This window comes from Coregonus lavaretus (assembly GCF_964263955.1).
Source record: "Coregonus lavaretus genome assembly, chromosome: 20".
Taxonomy (NCBI): domain Eukaryota; kingdom Metazoa; phylum Chordata; class Actinopteri; order Salmoniformes; family Salmonidae; genus Coregonus; species Coregonus lavaretus.
In genome coordinates, this window is record NC_140007.1 from 44,394,695 (window position 1) to 44,419,137 (window position 24,443).

The 24,443-nt window shown below is 44.5% G+C and overlaps 2 protein-coding genes across 2 annotated transcripts in view; both read left to right on the forward strand.

The window, feature by feature from the left end:
* Positions 1–4,399: 4,399 nt before the first annotated feature.
* mmp9 (matrix metallopeptidase 9) lies at positions 4,400–11,623 on the forward strand. The gene is made up of 13 exons (XM_084185002.1): positions 4,400–4,754; positions 5,130–5,368; positions 5,701–5,849; positions 6,181–6,309; positions 6,585–6,758; positions 6,905–7,078; positions 7,362–7,535; positions 7,924–8,079; positions 8,673–8,847; positions 9,747–9,886; positions 9,996–10,146; positions 10,460–10,563; positions 10,761–11,623. Exons 1-13 carry the CDS (start codon positions 4,620–4,622, stop codon positions 10,874–10,876), a joined length of 2,016 nt encoding a protein of 671 aa, XP_084041128.1. The 5' UTR covers positions 4,400–4,619; the 3' UTR covers positions 10,877–11,623.
* A 1,116-nt stretch (positions 11,624–12,739) lies between these two features.
* The window catches only part of znf335 (zinc finger protein 335), a 45,057-nt gene continuing 33,353 nt past the window's right edge, over positions 12,740–24,443 (forward strand). Inside the window, exons 1-8 of the mRNA XM_084184931.1 lie at positions 12,740–13,271; positions 14,490–14,735; positions 15,773–15,913; positions 21,148–21,274; positions 21,509–21,592; positions 22,220–22,336; positions 22,459–22,604; positions 22,831–24,085. Coding sequence (XP_084041057.1) covers positions 14,490–14,735; positions 15,773–15,913; positions 21,148–21,274; positions 21,509–21,592; positions 22,220–22,336; positions 22,459–22,604; positions 22,831–24,085 — 2,116 coding nt within the window. The 5' untranslated portion in view covers positions 12,740–13,271. The remainder of the gene's footprint in view (positions 13,272–14,489; positions 14,736–15,772; positions 15,914–21,147; positions 21,275–21,508; positions 21,593–22,219; positions 22,337–22,458; positions 22,605–22,830; positions 24,086–24,443) is intronic.

A 24,443-nucleotide genomic window follows, 5' to 3' on the forward strand; every position in this document is an offset into this window, starting at 1 on the left:
GATTGTTAGCGTGCGGAAAAGCGTGGTGCATAAGGAAGTACCAGAACACCTTGATATAGGGAGGATCATGCAAGCAGATGAGGAAATGTGGCTAGGATGGAAGAAATTATTTAGTAAAACCTGCAAAAGGGTGAACGTAAACCAGGGAAAAAAGACACTAACCTCCCCTGTGACCAATAAAAAACCACACAACCCTCCCCAATTTTTGCCCCTAGTGGCCAGTTTTCACGTCATCTCCCGATGTCCTCAGACATGGATGGACGTCGAATACTGACTTGTATCACGGGTGAACTGCCTGAATAATGAGGGTGAAAGGTCAAAGCACTATACAAACTCCCTGAAACCAAGCAAAGCAAAGAAAAGTATCACAGAAGCTATGAGGCTGGCTTGCCTCTGAAGCAGCCAGTGTTCTCTTGGTCAAAACAAAACAACTTTGAATGGAATTACATTGTTTAGAACCCACCTGAACAGTTCTGTGTTTTCCATCTCTTATGTCTCACAGGCACGCACGCACACAAACACACACACACACACACACACACACACACACACACACACACACACACACACACATCTGTGTGGTACAACACTGTGTTAGCCAACTGAGCTCAAGCCCAAACATTAGACTAGTCTTCAGGTCTCAGTTACGCTTCGAGTTGAGCATGGTTCTGACAAACTATAGCAGTGCATCTCAGAAGTGCATATTTTCCCCAAACACTGTGTGTATATGGCTCCCATTGTGGTTTTAGAGTAAGATGGGCTTCAATGGTTTTCATTTCCCTCGTTTGATTGTTGTTACCATCAGCTGACATTCTTTACTCAACCCACTCTTCTTAAATGGTATTTTCTGGCATCACGCATACAGTGAGCATTGGCCAATGAATATTCCTGGACCTGTAGAGTTTTAATGTGTGTAAATATTAGACGAAAATATAAATAACCTTTTATTGACTGATTTGAATTGTTTGCGGGACCGAGTGAGTGTGTTATTGCACCTTGGACAGATATCAAGCGAAGACGCAATGATATGCTTACCCAATATCACAGTAGATATGGCAACATCTCTCTGGTGTTGTTTGTCATACCCCTTTACCAATAATTCTGAGAAAGCCAAACAACCTATTGCCAATCACATCATTTTTTTTTTTTGGGGGGGGGGGGGGGGGGGGGGGGGGGGGGGGCAAAGCTTACCGCCAGTCCTTTACCCCATGTTCTGCCCACAGAACTAGAATGAATGTGATTCTATTGCTATGGTCCTGCCAGGGTTGGGCTCAATTCCATTTCAATTCCAGTCAATTCAGAAAGTAAACCAAAATTCCAATTCAAAATGTTCCTCATTTGAAAGCATTGAGGATAATTGGAATATCTGTGTACTTACTTGAAATGTAATTGACCCCAACCCTGGGTCCTACCTTCTGTCCCCTACCCCATGTTAGGGGACAGAGATTTCCTCCAGTTTTATCATCACCTGTAGCATTCCCAGCTGCAGACTGCTACTCTACACCTTTGGTTTAGTGTATATGGGGGCCAGAGTTGGATATCAGCCATGTGCTCATAGAAAAAAAGTCCCTCATCCAGTTCATGATTCATCTTCCTGCCTGAAATACTTACGCACAGTATCACAATGTGGCTAGATGATATCACATTTACATTTTAGTCATTTAGCTTTCACTCTTATCCAGAGCAACTTACAGTTAGTGAGTGCATACATTATTTTTTCATTTTTCATACTGGCCCCCTGTGGGAATCGAACCCACAACCCTGGCGTTGCAAACGCCATGCTCTACCACCTGAGCTACATCCCTGCCAGCAATTCCCTCCCTTACCCTGGACCAATTGTGCGCCGCCCCATGGGTCTCCCGGTCGGCTATGCCAAAGCCTGGATTCAAACCAGGATCTCTAGTGGCACAGCTAGCACTGCAATGCAGTGACTTAGACCACTGCGCCACTCAGGAGGTCACCTTGGGATCTTGACTTTACCAGATTGTAGCTCATCATAATGTGGCTAGATGATATCACCTTGGGTTCTTGACTTTACCAGATTGTAGCTCATCATAATGTGCCTAGATGATATCACCTTGGGATCTTGACTTTACCAGATTGTAGCTCATCATAATGTGCCTAGATGATATCACCTTGGGATCTTGACCAGATTATAGCTCATCATAATGTGGCTAGATGATATCACCTTGGGTTCTTGATTTTACCAGATTGTAGCTCATCATAATGTGCCTAGATGATATCACCTTGGGATCTTGACTTTACCAGATTGTAGCTCATCATAATGTGGCTAGATGATATCACCTTGGGATCTTGACTTTACCAGATTGTAGCTCATCATAATGTGCCTAGATGATATCACCTTGGGTTCTTGACTTTACCAGATTGTAGCTCATCATAATGTGCCTAGATGATATCACCTTGGGTTCTTGACTTTACCAGATTGTAGCTCATCATAATGTGCCTAGATGATATCACCTTGGGTTCTTGACTTTACCAGATTGTAGCTCATCATAATGTTGCTAGATGATATCACCTTAAATTCTTGACCAGATTGTCGCTCATCATAATGTTGCTAGATGATATCACCTTAAATTCTTGACCAGATTATAGCTCATCATAATGTTGCTAGATGATATCACCTTGGGTTCTTGATTTTACCAGATTGTAGCTCATCATAATGTGGCTAGATGATATCACCTTGGGTTCTTGACTTTACCAGATTGTAGCTCATCATAATGTGCCTAGATGATATCACCTTGGGTTCTTGACCAGATTGTAGCTCATCATAATGTGGCTAGATGATATCACCTTGGGTTCTTGACTTTACCAGATTGTAGTTCTGGTCCCCTTTTTGTTTGAAAAGCTTAAGACCAAACTCTCCCAACTGGACACACACTGGTTGAATCAACGTTGTTTCCACGTAAATTCAAAAAAATTACATTGAACAAACGCGGAATAGACGTTGAATTGACATCTGTGCCCAGTGGGTATTTAGACCTATTTAGACTGACAAGAGTTTTGAAGAGAATACCTACGTATACACATATAATAATCTGTATTTGAAAGGTGTTGCACTGAAACTGCATAGGCCTGTGTAAAGTGCTCGGATGCTTGGGCCGGAAGTAAACCAGTCTTGAATGATTAAATATCTCCTAGGGTGAGAAAAACACACTAATGAGTTTCCCATGGCCTAATATGCCTCACATGTTTGATAACAATGATTCAGGTGACGATTCATGGCATGTCATCACTGTTATGGTGAAATTAAAGTGGATTGTTCCTTAAATGGAATTAACCACACAGTATTGCAATGGCATTATTACATGTTGATGTACAACCATGTTGTGCAATGGATCAGTGTTGTCTGTGGCTTTATATTTGAGTAATAATGCAGATAGTATTACTAGATCCTAACTAAATTCTGTATCATTGTATTTAGCTTCATGTTTGTAGCTATTTGGTTCAATATCAGCTTTCATTCATACACTTCTGAACCATACAACAGTTGCTGTACATGTATTTGATTATTGATATGCAGGGACAAACAGAGAGCGTTTACTTGGTTATATTTGATTGGCAGCCCTAGACATTTACATCGTTTTGTGGGGATTGGCGAGAGACTGAGAGTTTTAGCTTGTATTTGTTTGATTGGCAGCCCTAGACAGTTACACAGCATAACATACAGTAGTTATATATTGACCCAGTTTGACCACTGACTCAGTATGTCACAGTTTGCCCAAATCTGAAAACAGAAAAGTAGAAGCAAACTTCATTCAAGAAAATGTTGCGGCTACAATGTATTATTTTAGATAACAGAAGTCCAGGTTCAAGTCCATTTTAGGTTATGATTTTACATTTTAAATTTGGCTTCCACGAGTCTTACAGTTGCAAAACCACTGGCTAAACCTCACAGATGAATATGACCTTTAAATAAAGCACGCTATCACAATGGATTTATTTGATACTGCAGCTCTCGCTATGGCTGTAGAACATAATAAACGTTACTTTAAGATTCACATTATGTCAGAGTCACTCTTCTGACCAAATGTCATACATTATTTTGGCTTGAATAAAGCCAAAACATCCTAACATAATTATTCAAGATAATTTTCATAATTGTATGTCATCCTTGTATTTGTCAAAACTTTAACAGAAATTGTGCTAAAAAAGGGTTAATCAGTAGGAAGTGATGTATTGGGCTAAATCTGTAGATCAGTACATTTAGGAAACCCCCTGAACAATAACATAATGCCCAGTTCCTGTGGGAGTGGTGATGACTGGGATGGAGAGAGAGAGAGAGAGAGAGAGAGAGAGAGATAGGGGGGGGGGGGGGGGGGGGGGTTAAGAGGGTGGCTAAGACTAAGAGCATAAATACTGAACCCAAAGCACCAAGGGGGAACGACAACTAGTCTCAAGAGCCAGCCACAACAAAGAGATTGAAGAGCAACAAGAGCCAACACTGTCTGAACTTTTTTTGAAATCCACAGATCTTCAAGGGAGAAACTGTTCTTTTTTCTGTCGGTGAGAGAGCATTAATCTTCATTGACTGTCTATCTGGCGCATTCTTGCATCTTCGTTTACTTTCTGGACGACTTTTTCCTCCCCTTGGTCTCACCATGAGAGGAGTTCTGGCTTTGTTTGTGTTGGGGATGTGTATGCTGGGTGGACAGTGTGTTCCCCTGAAGAAATCTGTGTCTGTCACCTTCCCTGGAGATGTCCTCAAGAACATGACGGATACAGAGCTGGCAGACGTGAGTAATTAACAGATGAATAAAGATTTTTATCTATGTCTATGAACAGATGCTTCATTTGTCCTGTTTTCTGTTCTGAAGACAAAACACATGACGTGAGGGTGGGAGATTACTTTATAGTCATTAAAGACATTTGGGGATTGTCCAATGTCTTTATGTTTCAAACTAGAGGGACACTAAATTCTGCATAGTTGGACCTCATTTTATGATTTGCAATAATCTCATAATTTGCTATAATCCAATCCTCATCGTGTAATTTATCATCAGAGCTATCTGAAGCAGACATGTATGTATTATAATTTTACCTAATTTCATGAATTTGCAATGATGTAATTATGGAATAATCTCATCGTATTCATTATTTCCTATCTCCAGAGCTACCTGAAGAGGTTCGGCTACATGAACGTCCAGCAACGCAGCGGTTTCCAGTCCATGGTGTCCAGCACCAAGGCTCTGATGAGGATGCAGAGGCAGATGGGACTGGAGGAGACAGGGACGCTGGACAAGTCTACGGTAGCAGCCATGAAGGCACCTCGCTGCGGGGTCCCTGACGTACGCGCCTACCAGACCTTCGAGGGGGACCTGAAATGGGACCATCACGACGTTACGTACAGGTACAGTGGAAGATGGGAAAGCATAAAAAAAGAGCCAAAAGACTGCACGGCGTTATGCTCCTAATGCCTCTTGTTGTGTTCATGTATATTCAGTAGCCCAGTAGCTAAGTGTAATGAGATACATGTATCATTACAACCATTTCCTGACTGAGAAAGCACATTCCAGAGTTATGTCCGACGCTGTGCTTCAACAGACTCGAGTTGGCTATAGACAGCTGAAATGGTGTGCAAATAGCGCATTGCATAACAATGGCCTACGATACTATCTAATTGAATCTGTGGATGTTGACTGCATAGTGAGTTTGACCGTACAATCTTGCTTTTCTCTGTAGGATCCTGAACTACTCTCCGGACATGGGAGCCTCTCTGATAGATGATGCCTTCGCCAGAGCCTTCAAAGTGTGGAGTGATGTCACCCCTCTCACTTTCACGCGGCTCTTCGACGGCACCGCTGACATCATGGTGTCATTTGGAAAAGCAGGTAAGAAGGGGGCTGCAGTACTGTATGCAGCCTGGGATCCAAACGGATACTCTGTTTCACCATTGTTTCACTTCAGTGAAACGGAGCATATCAGTTTGGATTCCAGGCTATGCAATATGTGCCATACCATCTGATAGCGTCAATTAAACAACCTACGCCTCCCAGAACATTTACATTTAAAACATATCTCTAAGTTGAAGAGTACACATCAAAATGAATCTTTATTGAAGAAACATGAAAGGAAGCAACTGAATTGACCAAACTGAAATGGAATTGACCCCAACTCTGCATGAAATGAATGCCATTAATTCAATGCCTTGTTATTTTCCAGACCATGGAGACGGCTACCCCTTCGATGGTAAGGACGGCCTTCTGGCCCACGCCTTCCCCCCTGGTGAGGGTATACAGGGAGACGCCCACTTTGATGATGACGAAAACTGGACCCTCGGCAAAGGACCAGGTAAGCATGGAGATGTATAGTCAATCATGGCTGTTTCAGTTAGGCAGTCAGTATTTCATGGAGCTATGACTCCCCCTACTGTCCATTTTAAGCATTTTCTTGACTGAGATTGAAATGAATTATACGCCTCTGCCAACATCTCCACATCATCTGTAGGATTGAGTCCTTGAGCTGCAGTGAACCATTTTATTGGTAAATTAGATGTATTTAATAATGTCGGACATAGCTATTATTCACAATTGCACCCAATAAAAACATAACTTTTTTTGTTCCAGCTGTGAAGACTAGCTTTGGCAACGCAGAGGGTGCTTTGTGTCACTTCCCTTTCTCCTTCGAGGGCAAGCAGTATTCCACCTGCACCACAGAGGGGCGCTCTGACAACCTGCCCTGGTGTGCCACCACAGCCGACTACGGCAGAGACAAGAAATTCGGCTTCTGTCCAAGCGAACGTAAGATTGACAGCTAATACTTGAGGGAATGATTGGTCAGAAAGTATTTTTGACAGAGTTTGCTATGACATTTCTCTAATCATATGCCCCCCTCTCTCTCTGTCTCTCTCTCTCTCTCTCTCTCGCGCTCTTTCACACACAAACAGTTCTGTACACATTCGACGGAAACAGCAACGGAAAAGAATGTGTGTTCCCTTTCGTGTTTCTTGGGGAGACATATGAAGGTTGCACGACGGAGGGCCGCAGTGATGGATACCGCTGGTGTTCCACCACAGACAACTTTGACAAGGATAAGAAGTATGGCTTCTGTCCCAACAGAGGTGAGGAGTGTCACTGTCACCACTACCAGACCTGGGTTCAAATAGTTTTAGTTTTATTTCAAATACTTGGAGTGATTGATTGAGCCTGCCAGGAGTGGCAAATGGGTGTGGTTTGCACTTTTGGGACTATCCATTGGTTCCATTGCACCAATAAATATCAATCAAGCACAGCTAAAGTTAAATAGTAATTTAACCCAGGTCTGATCGCTGTCACACATACATGAATCACTAGCCTGCCATCAGTGACACGTTCGCTAATAGTGTTGTGTCTGTGTTATGACAGATACGGCTGTGATTGGTGGAAACTCTGAGGGAGAGCCGTGCCAGTTCCCCTTTGTCTTCCAGGGGGTGAAGTATGACTCATGCACCAGCGAGGGACGGGGAGACGGCAGGCTGTGGTGCGCCACCACCAGCAACTTTGACGTAGACACGAAATGGGGCTTCTGCCAAGATCGTGGTGAGTGATGTAGACAGCGTCAGTGCACCTAGCGTGCTGACTCAAACTGCTGGCAGTGCATCTATACCTGTTTCAAAATATTGTGCCGACTCGAACCGCTGAGTCAGATCATTTATTTTCAAATTGTCCTTTCCAGCATGGTTCTAGGGGGGTTGCGTAACCAGGCTAGCACTCAATAGCGTGGAAAATGTGTATTAGTGTAGGTGCACTGGCCTGGTCCCAGATCTGTCTGTGCTCTTGCCAACTCCGTTACAGTAAATGTCAAGCCAAACATGATAATGAGTGACGGGAAGTTAGCATGATAGTACAAACATACTGGCACTCAGGCTATAGGTGCACACCACAACTGACTTAATGATGTGTTTCTTCCCACTCACTCCTCTCTCAGGCTACAGTCTGTTCCTGGTTGCGGCCCATGAGTTTGGTCATGCCCTGGGTCTGGACCACTCCAACATCAGAGATGCCCTCATGTATCCCATGTACGGCTACGTTGAAGACTTCTCCCTGCATGAAGATGATGTTGAAGGCATTCAGTATCTCTATGGTATGATATTATCACAATATGACATGATTAGAAAGGCATTTCACTGTACTTGTGCATGTGACATTAAAACTTTAAACTTGATTACACAATATCACTAGTCTGGTCCTAGATATGTTTGTGCTGTCTTGAGTGACAAACAGACCTCCCTCTGGGCACAGATGTCAGTTTAACATCTAGTTTTGATTTACATTTGGTTGAGTTGTCAACTAACTGTGAATTCAACATGAAATCAACAACAAATGTCACCATGTAATTAGATTTAGGTTAAGAGTTGGGTGGAAAACAGACAAAATGCCCATACATTGATTATTTTTTGTAAATCCAATCAGTTTTCCACATTGATTCAATGTCATCACATAGATCTTTTTGGGTTGAAATGACGTAGAAACAATGTTGATTCAACCAGTTTTTGCCAAGTGGGCTGGGACCAGGCTGCAATGTCATGTGCTCACACAGGATTCACAACATACAGACAACAACATAGTATTTCCCTATATCACCACAGAGACCAGATGGTAATGGAACAAAAATGACTATAGTTAAGTGTTGTTCGTTTCATTTATTGCATTCATTTCCAATATCTTCCCACCCAGGATCCAAGACAGGCCCTGACCCCACACCCCCTGGACCCATCCCCACTATTCCTTCACCTGGCCCTGACCCCAGCGATGAGCCTGAGCCTGTGGACCCATCCCAGGACCCCTGCCAGATTAACAAGTTCGACACCATCACAGAGATTGATGGAGATCTGCACTTCTTCAAGGATGGGTGAGCAACCGTTACACTGGTAAAACAAATATAAGGTTGCTTTGCGGTTCAACACTACAACCTTTTTGAGGTCTGTGATGTTAAATGGATGTGTGCCCGTTTAAGAGCGCACAAGAGTTATGGGCTAAGGGAGAGATAACCTGAGAGAGAAACAGGATATAATTATGGGCTAAGGGAGAGATAACCAGAGAGAGAAACAGGATAGAATTATGGGCTAAGGGAGAGATAACCAGAGAGAGAAACAGGATAGAGTTATGGGCTAAGGGAGAGATAACCAGAGAGAGAAACAGGATAGAATTATGGGCTAAGGGAGAGATAACCTGAGAGAGAAACAGGATAGAATTATGGGCTAAGGGAGAGATAACCAGAGAGAGAAACAGGATAGAATTATGGGCTAAGGGAGAGATAACCAGAGAGAGAAACAGGATAGAATTATGGGCTAAGGGAGAGATAACCAGAGAGAGAAACAGGATAGAATTATGGGCTAAGGGAGAGATAACCAGAGAGAGAAACAGGATAGAATTATGGGCTAAGGGAGAGATAACCAGAGAGAGAAACAGGATAGAGTTATGGGCTAAGGGAGAGATAACCAGAGAGAGAAACAGGATAGAGTTATGGGCTAAGGGAGAGATAACCAGAGAGAGAAACATGATAGATGATGTAAGAGTATGGGACAGAATGTAAATAAACGAGCCCAGGGTTCACAGATTCCTCCCGCTGGATTCCCCTCTTATTACTAAGAACAGCTACACCACGACAGCCATAAGAGCTATTCAACACTTTTTGGTTCTTTTATAGCACCATTTCTTCTAATAGTGTAGCCCATTCTCTTACAATGTAAGTAATAGCGATGCAATGTAGCTACATTAATAATTGTGATGTTTTTGCTGATCCAACAGGCAATATTGGAGGTTGTCAAGCAAGACTGATGGTGGACTGGAGGGTCCGTTCTCCATGTCTGAGAGGTGGCCGGCTCTGCCAGCCGTCGTTGACACAGCCTTCGAGGACCTTGTGACCAAGAAAATCTACTTCTTCTCAGGTAAATATAATTCAGATTTTACACACACACACACACACACACACACACACACACACTTCCCACCCCCACAGATGACAACACTCTAACCTTTGTCTCTGTTGTCCCACAGGCACCAGGTTCTGGGTGTATACAGGACAGAGTGTCCTGGGACCCCGCAGCATTGAGACGCTGGGTCTGCCCTCTACTGTAGCGAAGGTGGAGGGAGCATTGCAGAGAGGGAAAGGCAAGGTGCTGCTCTTCAGCGACGAGAACTTCTGGAGGTGAGTCCATCCCGAGTTCATATGGGAGGACGGGATGTTGAGATAAGGTTGTGGATTCAAGTTTTTGAAGGGATCACACGCATACTAGAAATGTATGCACTGACTGTATTGTAAATTGCTTTGGATAAAAGTGACTGCTAAGTGGCAGAAGATTATTAGCTGTATTATCATTTCATATAGCAAAACAATTTAAAATGTAACTAGAAGAAGAAGTGGATGAATAGAGCTCTGTGGAGGGTTAGATGTATAAGTATTTACTGTATCTGTAGGTCTGTGTTGTAATGAACAAACCAAATGTGTCTGATCCTTACAGGCTGGATGTGGAGGCCCAGAAAATCGACAAGGGATATCCTCGCTTCACAGACCTGGTCTTTGTAGGAGTCCCCGTTGATGCCCATGATGTGTTCCAATTCATGGGTAAATATTCAACTACATTCCTCCACTCACACTGTAGACCCCCCCCCCCCCCCCCCCCCTCCCTCCCTCCCTCCCTCCCTCCCTCCTGTAATTGGAACCATGACATCAAGACACTTCACACTGCTGTGTACCATCATGTGTACTAAACACACAACACATGAAAGAAGGTTCATCCTTGTGATTGTTTTGTATTGTAGGCCACTCCTACTTCTGCCAGGATCACATCTACTGGCGAATGAACTCTAGGAGACAGGTGGACCATGTGGGATACGTGAAGGACGACCTCCTGAAGTGTACCGACTCCTCTAACTAGGGGGCTGAAGATTGAAGAACCCTTTCAATAGGGCCTCTTAGGGTAGGGTCCGAGATCTGTTTGTGCTGTGTTGCCATCTCCTTGTACATTTACATTTGAAGTCATTTAGCAGACGCTCTTATCCAGTGCCGTTTGTAAAGTTGAAACGGCACCACATAGTTTGTGTGCTTTGTAAAATTTTGAAATGATCGGCCACCTTCCATGTACCAACATCACCTTCCATGTACCAACATCACCTTCCATGTACCAACTCACCTTCCATGTACCAACATCACCTTCCATGTACCAACATCACCTTCCATGTACCAACATCACAACAGTAGAATTAGGTCATAAAAGTGCTACACATGTATGGGCACTTTCCTTTTAACTGTGTGTGAGTTAACAGGTTATTGTCATCTAATCTAGACTAGGGTCCAGAGAGACATAACCACAGCCCTGAAATAATGATTTCAGCCCCAGCAGAACCGATTCAAAATCTGTTGTGGCTTTAAACCATCTCCCTGGCGCAGATATTTTGGATGAGACATGAATTGATATTTATTTATATTACTCTCCTGTTTTATTTTTGTGTTCAACAATACAAGTGTTCATTTGGAGTTATTTAATATTTTTTAACTGGCTCAAAAGCCATGTATTTTGCACTGGATGGCATGCCATTGTATCTCTCACATAAGTTATTTTGTATGTAAAGCAATGTATTGTATTAAAACAGAAATGAAAATTCAATAAACAAATAGCACTTCATTATCAGTTCTTGTCAATGTAACTATATAGCTAGCTAATCATCTTGTGCAGCTGTCACCAAACTAAAGGGTCTTCCTCTTTGCTGTCAACACAAAGTTCTGCATAATACACAACAAAAATATAAACGCAACATGTAAAGTGTTGGTCCCATGTTTCATGAGTTGAAATAAAATATCCCAAATATTTTCCATACACACATAAAACCTATTTCTCTAAAATGTTGTGCACAAATTTGTTTACATCCCTGTTAGTGAGCATTTCTCCTTTACCAAGATACTCCATCCACCTGACAGGTGTGGCATATCAAGAAGCTGATTAAACAGCATGATCATTACAGGGGTGCACCTTGTGCTGGAGACAAAATGTTAATTTAGAGATTTTGGCAGGAGGTCCAACCTGCCTCACAACCGCAGACCACGTGTATGGCATTGTATGGGTGAGCGGTTTGCTTATGTCAACGTGTGAACAGAGTGCCCCGTGGTGGGGTTATGGTATGGGAAGGCATAAGCTACAGACAAGGAACAAAATGGCATTTTATCGATGGCAATATGAATGCACAGAGATACTGTGGTAAGATCCTGAGGCCCATTGTCATGCCATTCATCCGACGCCATCACCTCATGTTTCAACATGATAATGCACGGCACCGTGTCGCAAGGATCTGTACACAATTCCTGGAAGCTGAAAATGTCCCAGTTCTTCCATGGCCTGCATACTCAAGACATGTCACACATTGAGGATGTTTGGGATACTCTGGATCGACGTGTACGACAGCGTGTTCCAGTTCCTGCCAATATCCAGTAACTTCGCACAGCCATTGAAGAGGAGTGGGACAACATTACACAGGCCACAATCAACAGCCTGATGAACTCTACGGAGATGTCGTGCTGCATGAGGCAAATGGTGGTCACACCAGATACCGACTGGTTTTCTAATCCACGCCCCTACCTTTTTTTGGGGGTTGGGGTGTATCTGTGACCAACTGATGCATATCTGTATTCCCAGTCATGTGAAATCCATAGATTTGGGCTAACGATTTTATTTCAATTGACTGATTTCCTTATATGAACTGTAACTCAGTAAAAATCTTTTGAAATAGTTATGCCCGTTTTTTATTTGAACTTCCACACAGCACACAGAGCCAAACATCCAGCGTTATAAGCCGCTGCCATTAGTAAATAGATACATTGTAACATCTAACCATAGTTATACAAACATCAAGCTGCTATTTACAACTAGTACATTTGTAGCCATAACTACAGATTTTCCGCAACATTGTAACAAGCTCGCGCTACACTTGATATTTTTACTGCGCCCAGTACGCTGCTCGTGGGCAAATTCTGTAATACGCCTTCTTCAGGAAACAATAGTCCTGTAATTTCCCATACGGTGCTCTATTGAATGTAATCGTTTAATAAGATTAGGAGAAAAAAAAGAGCTGCCCTTAATTTACTGAAAAAACAAGGAACACATTTTAACGCAGCTTCCACTTTTCAGCAAAACAAGAGAAATAAGATCCGGTTGGTCAAACAGGAAGTGAGGAGATACTGATGGCGCCCGACTAGAATGGAGGAGCAATTATCGCGTACAACTTCTTATACCGTTTGGCGTGTCTACTAAGTCAAACAAATTCAACTCGCAATACACAGTAAGTAAAAATCCCAAGGAATCTCGTGTTATATAGATACATTTATAAAATTTTCTTCAGGGACGGACGTCGGGCGGTCTGTTTTTGCTGAGGCCCTCGAGGTCCCTCCGCCTTAGTAGGTTCTAGAATGCCTGAATGCAAAAAAAGAGGGCTCGCGGAGCAGGCAGGAGAGAGGGCAGCTAGGCCTGTTTAAATCATAAAGAAGGGTCGTTGCTGGCTACACGCTGAACTCCAGTTGTGTTTTAGTTATAGCTGTCAACGTATAAAAGGACAATAATAGCTGTTTGTTGTATTATTCCAACAGCTAACAACGAAGCATATAAATATGCCACTGACCTTGTTGCGTGTTGATGTGCAACCTCGTGTCAGCGGGTTTATTAGCAGGATCTGACCGGCTTGTCCAAGAGTTAGCTGGCTACCTAACCTTGTCTTCCTAGAAAAGCTACTATTACTAGCTTAGTTACTAGCTAGTATATTTGCATATCAAGGTCGCCAATGTGCTATCTAAGCGCGAAGAAAAAGAAACCACGTCCAGCGCAATTAGCAGTTAGTTAGCGATGAAGCTAGCAAGCGCTCCAATACAGTCTGTTCCATCTAGTGTCAGTGATATTATTTACCTCCACACTCAGACTTCTCTCATGAACCCTCACAAATGGTACTCTACAGAAAGTCATCTAAACTGATACGCAATAATCTGCTATTCTTTAAAATAAGTGTCATTTCCCACAATCAATATCCAATAAAAGGTACACACGTTTTGTGTAAAAGCACACTCCCTGTGAAAGAATAGGCTAATGCCAGAAGATTGATAATGAATAGATGTATGATCATCAATCATCACGTCTCAGTCTCTGTAGTGTGACCGTGACTGTCCTCAGGATGAAAATTAGTAAGATGGCTCAAGGGTTAGAGCCTGATGTTGACAATACCAAGGTTGTGGGTTTGATTCCCTCACACTGAACATGTGCTACTCATAAGTCCTGTGTGGCTCAGTTGGTAGAGCATGGTGCTTGCAATGCCAGGGTTGTGGGTTCGATTCCCCACTGGGGACCAGTATGAAAATGTACATAGTCATATGTCGTTCTGGACAAGAGTATCTGCTAAATGACTAAAACAAAAATACGTATTTTTGGAAAATGACGTTCCCTCTGGAGAAAATACAGTTATTCTATTCTATTCTAAAAGCTCTGCTAATGACCATATTATTTTCTATCCTAGATGGAGGAGGAGATAGAGGTGGAGAGCAGCAGTGATGTGGGTCCGTCAGGGTCTGGGATGGAGGAGCCGTCAGAGAGCGGTATGGGGATGGAGTCGTCGGAGGCCATGTCTGCAGACAGCAGCGATGCAGCAGCCCCGCATGCCTCCCACCGCCACCACCACAGCCAGCACCACCATGGGCACCGTCACCACAGCCAGGCCCCAGAGTCAGACTGCCATGTGGGACAAAGCTCAGAGGGTGTCCTGGTAAGAACAACAACACTATCTGAATTGTTCAGAATCCTCAAACTTTTTATTGCTATTCGAAATCAAATTGTATTCGTCACATGCTTTGTAAACAACAGGTGTAGACTAACAGTGAAATGCTTACTTACGGGGCCCTTCCCAACGATGCAGAGAGAAAGAAAATAGAGAAATTATAGAAAAGTAAAACATGTAATAATAGATACACAATGTGTAACGATAACTTGGCTATATACACGGGGTACCAGTACCGAGCCGATGTGCAGGGGTACGAGATAATTGAGGTAGATCTGTACATAAAACTAGGAATAAAGTGACAGATAGTAAACAGTAGCAGCAGCGTATGTGATGCGTCAAAAAAGTTAGTGCAAAAAGGGTCAATGCAGATAGTTAACCAAATAGCTACCCGGACTAACTATTTAGCAGTCTTATGGCTTGGGGGTAAAAGCTGTTCAGGGTCCTGTTGGTTCCAGACTTGGTGCATTGATATCGCTTGCTGTGCGGAGAAAAGTCTATGACTTGGCTGGAGTCTTCAACAATTTTTAGGGCCTTCCTCTGTCACTGCCAGGTATAGAGTTCCTGGATGGCAGGGAGCTCGGCCCCAGTGATGTACTGGGGCATACACACCACCGTCTGTAGCACCATGCGGTCGGATGCCAAACAGTTTCCATACCAAGCGGTGATGCAGCCAGTCAAGATGCTCTCAATGGTGCAGCTGTAGAACCTTTTGAGGATCTAAGGGCCCATCAGAGAATCTTTTCAGCTTTTTGAGGGAGAAGAGGCGTTGTCGTGCTTTCTTCACAACTTTATAGTGTGTTTGGACCATGATATAACCTACAAGAGATAAAAACATTCAATCTGTAATGGTAATACAAGGGAAGCCTGTGTGTTTGCAATGATAATCATAATACATTTTATAAAGCGCTTTTCAAGGATTCAAAGACTCTTCTATGTTTGAATGCCTCGGTAGGGGCTCCGGTAATACATTTTTTTGTTAGTGTCCATCTCCCTGCCTCTCACCCGTGTTTCTGTGTTTCCAGGTGTTCCTACCAGAGACTAGCTCCAGTACGGACGTCACCCACCATAGAGCCACCGTCCACCTCCCAGACTCCTCCTCTGTGGCTCAGTCCACCAGCGTCTCCACTGTTACCCAGTCTATCCTGGTGTCCGGGTCGGCCCAGGTGAGCATCTCTAATATTCAAGAGCACCCTGGTTGACCCCCATAGCCAGCCTAGTTACCGGCCTAGCTACCAGCTGTACTAGTTACCAGCCTAGCTATCAGTCGGCCTAGTTACTAGCCTTACTAGTTACCAGCCTAGCTACCAGCTGGCCTAGCTACCAGCCGTACTAGTTACCAGCCGTACTAGTTACCAGCCGTACTAGTTACCAGCCTAGCTACCAGCCGTACTAGTTACCAGCCGTACTAGTTACCAGCCGTACTAGTTACCAGCCTAGCTACCAGCCGTACTAGTTACCAGCCATACTAGTTACCAGCCGTACTAGTTACCAGCCTAGCTATCAGTCGGCCTAGTTACTAGCCTTACTAGTTACCAGCCTAGCTACCAGCTGGCCTAGCTACCAGCCGTACTAGTTACCAGCCGTACTAGTTACCAGCCGTACTAGTTACCAGCCTAGCTACCAGCTGGCCTAGCTACCAGCCGTACTAGTTACCAGCCATACTAGTTGCCAGCCTAGCTGCCAGCCATACTAGCTACCAGCTGTACTAGCTACCAGCCGTATTTGACAGGCAACGGGTGGCAGCCCAAGCTGGTTAACAGGCAGAGCTAACTGAGCTAGAGATTAAATTGAACACCGCTTACTGCATTGCCAAAGAGGAGATGGCTTTTACTTACCCATAAAAAGAATGGATTACAATTCAACCCGACATATGGAAACGCGTGGTCTTGCGCAAAAGTTATTGGCACCGTAGCGTACACTATCCGGGAAGCGTGTTAGTGCTATCCGGAATCCTTGGGACGTCCCTACCCTAACCATAAAGGCATGTCGGTTTTTTAGCTAGATTCTAGATCAAAGAAATTGATTAGTTATTGTGAGAGGAGACTAGACCTTTATTTCATTATCCAAGTAAATCAAACCAATTTTTATTCGTCACATACACATACAGTACCAGTCAAAAGTTTAGACACACCTACTCATTCATGGGTTTTCTTTATTTTTTACACTTTTTTACATTGTAGAAAAATAGTGACGACATCAAAACTATGAAATAACACATATGGAATCATGTAGTAACCAAAAAAGTCTTAAACTAATCTAAATATATTTTATATTTGAGATTCTTCAAAAAGCCACCCTTTGCCTTGATGACAGCTTTGCACACTCTTGGCATTCTCTCAACCAACTTCATGAGGAATGCTTTTCCAACAGTCTTGAAGGAGTTCCCACATATGCTGAGCACTTATTGGCTGCTTTTCCTTCACTCTGCCGTCATACTCATCCCAAACCATCTCAATTGGGTTGAGGTCGGGGGATTGTGGAGGCCAGGTAATCTGATGCAGCACTCCATCACTCTCCTTCTTGGTAAAATAGCCCTTACACAGCCTGGAGGTGTGTTGAGTCATTGTCTGTTGAAAAACAAATGATAGTCCCACTAAACCCAAACCAGATGGGATGGCGTATCGCTGCAGAATGCTGTGGTAGCCATGCTGGTTAAGTGTGCCTTGAATTCTAAATATATCACACAGTTTCACCAGCAAAGCACCACCACACCATAACACCTCCTCCTCCATGCTTTACGCTGGGAACTACACATGTGGAGATCATCCGTTCACCCACACCACGTCTCACAAAGACACGGCGGTTTGAACCAAAAATCTCACATTTGGACTCCAGACCAAAGGACAAATTTCCACCGGTCTAATGTCCATTGCTCGTGTTTCTTGGCCCAATTGTCCGTATTGACTGACCTTCATGTCTTAAAGTAATGATGGACTGTAGTTTCTCTTTGCTTATTTGAGCTGATCTTGCCATGATATAGACTTGGTCTTTTACCAATTAGGGCTATCTTCTGTATAATGAAATACCCCCCTACCTTGTCACATTTTAAATTTAAATTTTCGTCATTTAGCAGACGCTCTTATCCAGAGCGACTTACAAATTGGTGCATTCACCTTATGATAGCCAGTGGGACAACCACTTTACAATATATATATATTACTTTTTTTGGGGGGTGGGGTAAGGGGGGGTAGAAGGATTACTTTATCCTATCCCAGGTAATCCTTAAAGAGGTGGGGTTTCAAGTGTCTCCGGAAGGTGGTGAGTGACTCCGCTGTCCTGGCGTCGTGAGGGAACTTGTTCCACCATTGGGGTGCCAGAGCAGCGAACAGTTTTGACTGGGCTGAGTGGGAACTGTGCTTCCGCAGAGGTAGGGGAGCCAGCAGGCCAGAGGTGGATGAACGCAATGCCCTCTTTTGGGTGTAGGGACTGATCAGAGCCTGAAGGTACGGAGGTGCCGTTCCCCTCACAGCTCCGTAGGCAAGCACCATGGTCTTGTAGCAGATGCGAGCTTCAACTGGAAGCCAGTGGAGTGTGCGGAGGAGCGGGGTGATGTGAGAGAACTTGGGAAGGTTGAACACCAGACGGGCTGCGGCGTTCTGGATGAGTTGTAGGGGTTTAATGGCACAGGCAGGGAGCCCAGCCAACAGCGAGTTGCAGTAATCCAGACGGGAGATGACAAGTGCCTGGATTAGGACCTGTGCCGCTTCCTGTGTATGGCAGGGTCGTACTCTGCGAATGGGGGGGGGGGTGATTTCAGCAGGGAGTTAAAGGTGGCAAAGAGCTTCCTAGGGTTAGAGGCAGATGCTTGGAATTTAGAGTGGACACAACACACCTGATTGGCTCAAATGCATTAAGAAGGAAATACATTCCACAAATTAACTTTTAAGAAGGCACACCTGTTAATTGAAAGACAAAATATTTTGATTTGTTTAACACTTTTTTTGGTTACTACATGATTCCATATGTGTTATTTCATAGTTTTGATGTCTTCACTATTATTGTACAATGTAAAAATAAAGAAAAACCCATGAATGAGTAGGTGTGTCCAAACCTTTGACTGGTAGTGTATTTAGCAGATGTTATTGCGGGTGTAGCGAAATGCTTGTGTTCCTAGCTCCAACAGTGCAGTACTATTTAACAATTCACAACACTACACACATATCTAAAGTAAAAGAATGGAATTAAGAAATATATAAATATTAAGTATCAGTTCATAGTCAGCACGTTGCCCTATTACAACATTAATATTATTAGCTACATAGTTTTGTATTATTATCTGTTAGCTGAATGCCGTAATGGATAACAGTTTAGAGTTGCATTTGCACTGTTAAATACAATAAGTTATGTTTTAATCACCTATGTAAATACATTTGCTGTTGCGTTTTTTTAATACAATCCGATGTTCTGTTTTGTATGTTACATTTGTTTGTCCAAAACAAATTATCTATGTACAGTAAATACAATGGGTAGTCAGCCACCAATTGTGCAAGTTCTCCCACTTAAAAAGATGAGAGAGAGGCCTGTAATTTTCATCATAGGTACACGTCAACTATGACAGAGAAATTGAGAAGAAAAAAAATCCAGAAAATCACATTGTAGGATTTTTAATTCATTTATTTGCAAATTATGGTGGAAAATAAGTATTTGGTCACCTACAAACAAGCAAGATTTCTGGCTCTCACAGACCTGTAACTTCTTCTTTAAGAGGCTCCTCTGTCCTCCACTCGTTACCTGTATTAATGGCACCTGTTTGAACTTGTTATCAGTATAAAAGACACCTGTCCACAACCTCAAACAGTCACACTCCAAACTCCACTATGGCCAAGACCAAAGAGCTGTCAAAGGACACCAGAAACAAAATTGTAGACCTGCACCAGGCTGGGAAAACTGAATCTGCAATAGGTAAGCAGCTTGGTTTGAAGAAATCAACTGTGGGAGCAATTATTAGGAAATGGAAGACATACAAGACCACTGATAATCTCCCTCGATCTGGGGCTCCACGCAAGATCTCACCCCGTGGGGTCAAAATGATCACAAGAACGGTGAGCAAAAATCCCAGAACCACACGGGGGGACCTAGTGAATGACCTGCAGAGAGCTGGGACCAAAGTAACAAAGCCTACCATCAGTAACACACTACGCCGCCAGGGACTCAAATCCTGCAGTGCGAGACGTGTCCCCCTGCTTAAGCCAGTACATGTCCAGGCCCGTCTGAAGTTTGCTAGAGTGCATTTGGATGATCCAGAAGAGGATTGGGAGAATGTCATATGGTCAGATGAAACCAAAATATAACTTTTTGGTAAAAACTCAACTCGTCGTGTTTGGAGGACAAAGAATGCTGAGTTGCATCCAAAGAACACCATACCAACTGTGAAGCATGGGGGTGGAAACATCATGCTTTGGGGCTGTTTTTCTGCAAAGGGACCAGGACGACTGATCCGTGTAAAGGAAAGAATGAATGGGGCCATGTATCGTGAGATTTTGAGTGAAAACCTCCTTCCATCAGCAAGGGCATTGAAGATGAAACGTGGCTGGGTCTTTCAGCATGACAATGATCCCAAACACACCGCCCGGACAACGAAGGAGTGGCTTCGTAAGAAGCATTTCAAGGTCCAGGAGTGGCCTAGCCAGTCTCCAGATCTCAACCCCATAGAAAATCTTTGGAGGGAGTTGAAAGTCCGTGTTGCCCAGCGACAGCCCCAAAACATCACTGCTCTAGAGGAGATCTGCATGGAGGAATGGGCCAAAATACCAGCAACAGTGTGTGAAAACCTTGTGAAGACTTACAGAAAACGTTTGACCTGTGTCATTGCCAACAAAGGGTATATAACAAAGTATTGAGAAACTTTTGTTATTGACCAAATACTTATTTTCCACCATAATTTGCAAATAAATTCATAAAAAATCCTACAATGTGATTTTCTGGAGAAAAAAATCTCATTTTGTCTGTCATTGTTGACGTGTACCTATGATTAAAAATACAGGCCTCTCTCATCTTTTTAAGTGGGAGAACTTGCACAATTGGTGGCTGACTAAATACTTTTTTCCCCCCACTGTAGGTTTGCAGTTGCACTTTTGAGTACAATTACTAAAATATATTTTAATTCTAATGTTTTGCCCACTGCCTAGTGATGCGTTCTACATCAAGCCAACAACTGATGACAATTTAAGAATGATGGGACAGTCGTTTGCAGTAAAAAAAATAAAATGGAATGGGGCTTCTTACTTTTTGAAGTTAGGAGCACCAGTGCTAAAAATGACAAAAGTTAATAACTGTTGTATTACACTTGCACTTGTCTTTTTCTTCCTAGCGTTGATTTGGCTAATAGTCAGTGACATTCAACACAGCTAAGTCGCTTTGGATAAAAGCGTCTGCTAAACGGCATATGGTATTACAGGTGACGGTCCACTCCAGTGCGGCGGGGTCAGACTGCGGGGGCATGATGGTGTCCGACTCCACCGCCTCCACCTCCTCAGACCTGGGATCAGCCATAGACAAGATCATAGAGTCCACCATCGGACCTGGTGAGGGAATGAAAACCTTTTTTCCCCCAGCAAGGGAATTTAATTCCTAGCGTCATGAAAATATATAGAACAATGGACACAAACGTAACAAACAATGTCAGTACAAATACACACCGTTCAGGTAACAAAAAGGAGAAGGAAGTCTTGGGTGGGTGTGATTTCCTTTGTGGAGAACTTGACCACACACTGTAACCTGTCCATCACAGCCAATATCTATGTATCACTCTTCTCCAGGTTTTAGAGCAGTGACCAGTGCAGAGGATGGAACTGCAGAGGCCAGTGAGGGGCAGTATTTGATACTACAAGGACCAGATGATGGTGAGCTTTTCTCTGAGGCCTCTTTGGTACCGACTGTATCTGTTAGTTCATCCGAGTAGCACACTACAGTGATTTTAGAGCAGTGGTTCCCAAGGGGTCGGGGGGGGGGGGAAATTGGGTAGTGCAAGGGGTCGGCGGGGGGGGGCAAAATTGGGCAGTGCATTATCAGTTTTCCTCTTGTCATTTCAGACCTTAGAGAGAGATTTTTTAACTTGTCAGAAATGTCCAGATCAACTAGCCCATGTCAGCTAACGTTTGAGCTAGGTTTTTTTTAGCCCATTGATTTTGTTGTAATGTTTGAGTCACTCCGATTTCACATGAACACATAAGAAATGACAAAATGTGTATATTTTACAAAATGAGCTTTAAATCTGATACATTTCTCTCTGCCAACAAGAGGGGTGTGAACCGTTTGTGTCATGAACAGTGCTTGTCACATAGAAATAGATGTGGGGCGTGCAGGGGGGGGGGGGCGCAGGATGTTCCCCAATGCTGGAAGGGGGGGTCTGAGTGCAAAAAGTTTGGGAAACTCCGATTTTAGAGAACCAACGTTTCAGCACCCAGTACATTGTACATAGGAAAGTACATTTCTTTTTTGTGGGACCACATCTCCCTCTCTCTTTCCAGGGGCCCCAATGGTAGCCCACATGTCGTCATCGGCCCTGTCCAGCCATCACCGCATCGCCATCGAGGCTCTGGGAGAGGGTCCTACCTCCACTTGCCACGACCAGGGAGACATGCAGGGTATGAAATATGCAACATATGCCACTGTGGGGTCTTTCATGTTTTTATGAAAGAAAATCTTCGTAAAGATTTCAAGTGAGTGCTGTCCCTTTTTTAAAATTTAAATGTTTATGACATGCAAGGTAACCTGGACCCAGACCAGCCCTCTGGGAGTCACTCTCACTCCGGTCACTACCCAGACCATGAGGACCAGGACAACCAGCCCCAGCACTCCCATGCATCCCAGTACATGGAGTGTAGCGGTGGAGACGCGGACGGACCCGATCAGGTAAGAGGGGCAGGCACAATTGAGGTTTGAAAGCTTGTGTTTTTAGCTTTGGCCTTTAAATAAAATATTCTCTTGTTATTTTAGTCATCCTTTTTATGTTCTGTTCTTTATGCTCCTTTATCTCCTTTCATGACTTTTCAGTATTTTTTTGGTTTATCTTTCATTCCATTGTTTTATGGTGAAGTGTGTTGCTATTTTAAAATAAAGTTTGATTTGATTTAACCAGACTGGAGAGTCCTCCTCCTCGTATGTAGACGATGAGGAACCCGACCAGACACGCACCTCCCGCTCCCTCGTCCGGTCCCGCTTCCCGGAGTACGGTGTAGTCGACAACTCTGACCAGGACCTGAGGGGGTATGTGGAGTGTAGCGGGAGTGGAGCTGCCGACTCCAACCCCAACCCCTCCTCCCCTGCCCGCCTACGCCACACCCACTATATGGTGGACTGCAGCGCGGGGACTGGGGCGTACCTGGAGTGTGCAGGGGACGAGGAAGAGGATTCGAGTCAGCACCACTCTCGGAGCTACATCGACAGCAGCAGCAGTGCTAACCACTCCCAGAGTCACCAAACCCTCCCTAACCACTCCCAGAGTCACCAAACCCTCCCTAACCACTCCCAGAGTCACCAAACCCTCCCTAACCACTCCCAGAGTCACCAAACCCTCCCTAACCACTCCCAGAGTCACCACACACTGCCTAACCACTCCCAGAGTCACCAAACCCTGCGGCAGTATGTGGAATCCGGGGCTGCGATTGCAGATTCGGAGCAGCCCGGTTGTTCCAACTCCCACTCTCAGAGTCACCAAACCCTGCGGCAGTATATGGAGTCTGGGGCTGCAGATTCGGAACAGCCAGGATGTTACCAATACCAGGCTGAGGAAGGGCAAGGAGAAGACCCAGACCAGAACCAGGAACCAGACCAGAACCAGGACCCAGACCAGCCACAGCACTCTGACCAGCAGCAGCCTCAGCACTCCCACTACATGGAGACTACCAGCAGCAGCACTGGCCCAGAGTCCTCCCTGGGGAGGTACGCTGGGGCTGGGGAGGGAGGCGAGGGTTCCTCCACAGACCACCACCACCCCCAGGCAGACACCGCAGACTCAGGCACAGCAGATCATCCAGAGGCTATGGAGTGTTCTGAGAGCCAGCCTGGCCCTTACATCAGCAGCAGTGGGACCTACTCCTACCACCCGGAGCCTGAGGTGGAAGAGGCCCCTGAACCTCCATGGTCCCCCAGTTTGGGGAGGCCTTCCAGGGGAGAGGAGGGCGGTGTGGTGGGGGGGTCTGGAGCTCCGGTCGTGGAGGGGACTGGGGCTGGGAGCGGACCAGGGGTCCCCGTCCCACACACCATGGCTGAACTGGAGGAGATGATGGAGGTGGTGATCGTTCAGCAGTTCAAGTGCAAGATGTGCCCCTACAAGAGTGTCTCCAAAAACACCCTCATCAACCACATGAGAGACAGGCACTTCAAACCCACAGGTACGGTAGCCCCATCCCACCTAGAGAGAGCTGAGGGACAGGCGCTTCAAACCCACAGGTACAGTAGCCCCATCCCACCTAGAGAGAGCAGAGGGACAGGCACTTCAAACCAACAGGTACAGTAGCCCCATCCCACCTAGAGAGAGCTGAGAGACGGGCACTTCAAACCAACAGGTACGGTAGCCCCATCCCACCTAGAGAGAGCTGAGAGACGGGCACTTCAAACCAACAGGTACGGTAGCCCCATCCCACCTAGAGAGAGCTGAGAGACAGGCACTTCAAACCAACAGGTACGGTAGCCTCATCCCACCTAGAGAGAGCTGAGAGAAGAAAGACACATGAACATATTAATGAACAA

What these genes read in the sequence shown, in the direction of transcription:
- mmp9 (XM_084185002.1), top strand. Translation starts at nt 4,620, where the DNA reads ATGAGAGGAGTTCTGGCTTTGTTTGTGTTGGGGATGTGTATGCTGGGT. An exon ending in GGGCTTCTGCCAAGATCGTG is followed by an intron (nt 7,536 to 7,923) that starts GTGAGTGATGTA and finishes CTCCTCTCTCAG; the next exon opens with GCTACAGTCTGTTCCTGGTT. An exon ending in TGATGTGTTCCAATTCATGG is followed by an intron (nt 10,564 to 10,760) that starts GTAAATATTCAA and finishes TTTGTATTGTAG; the next exon opens with GCCACTCCTACTTCTGCCAG.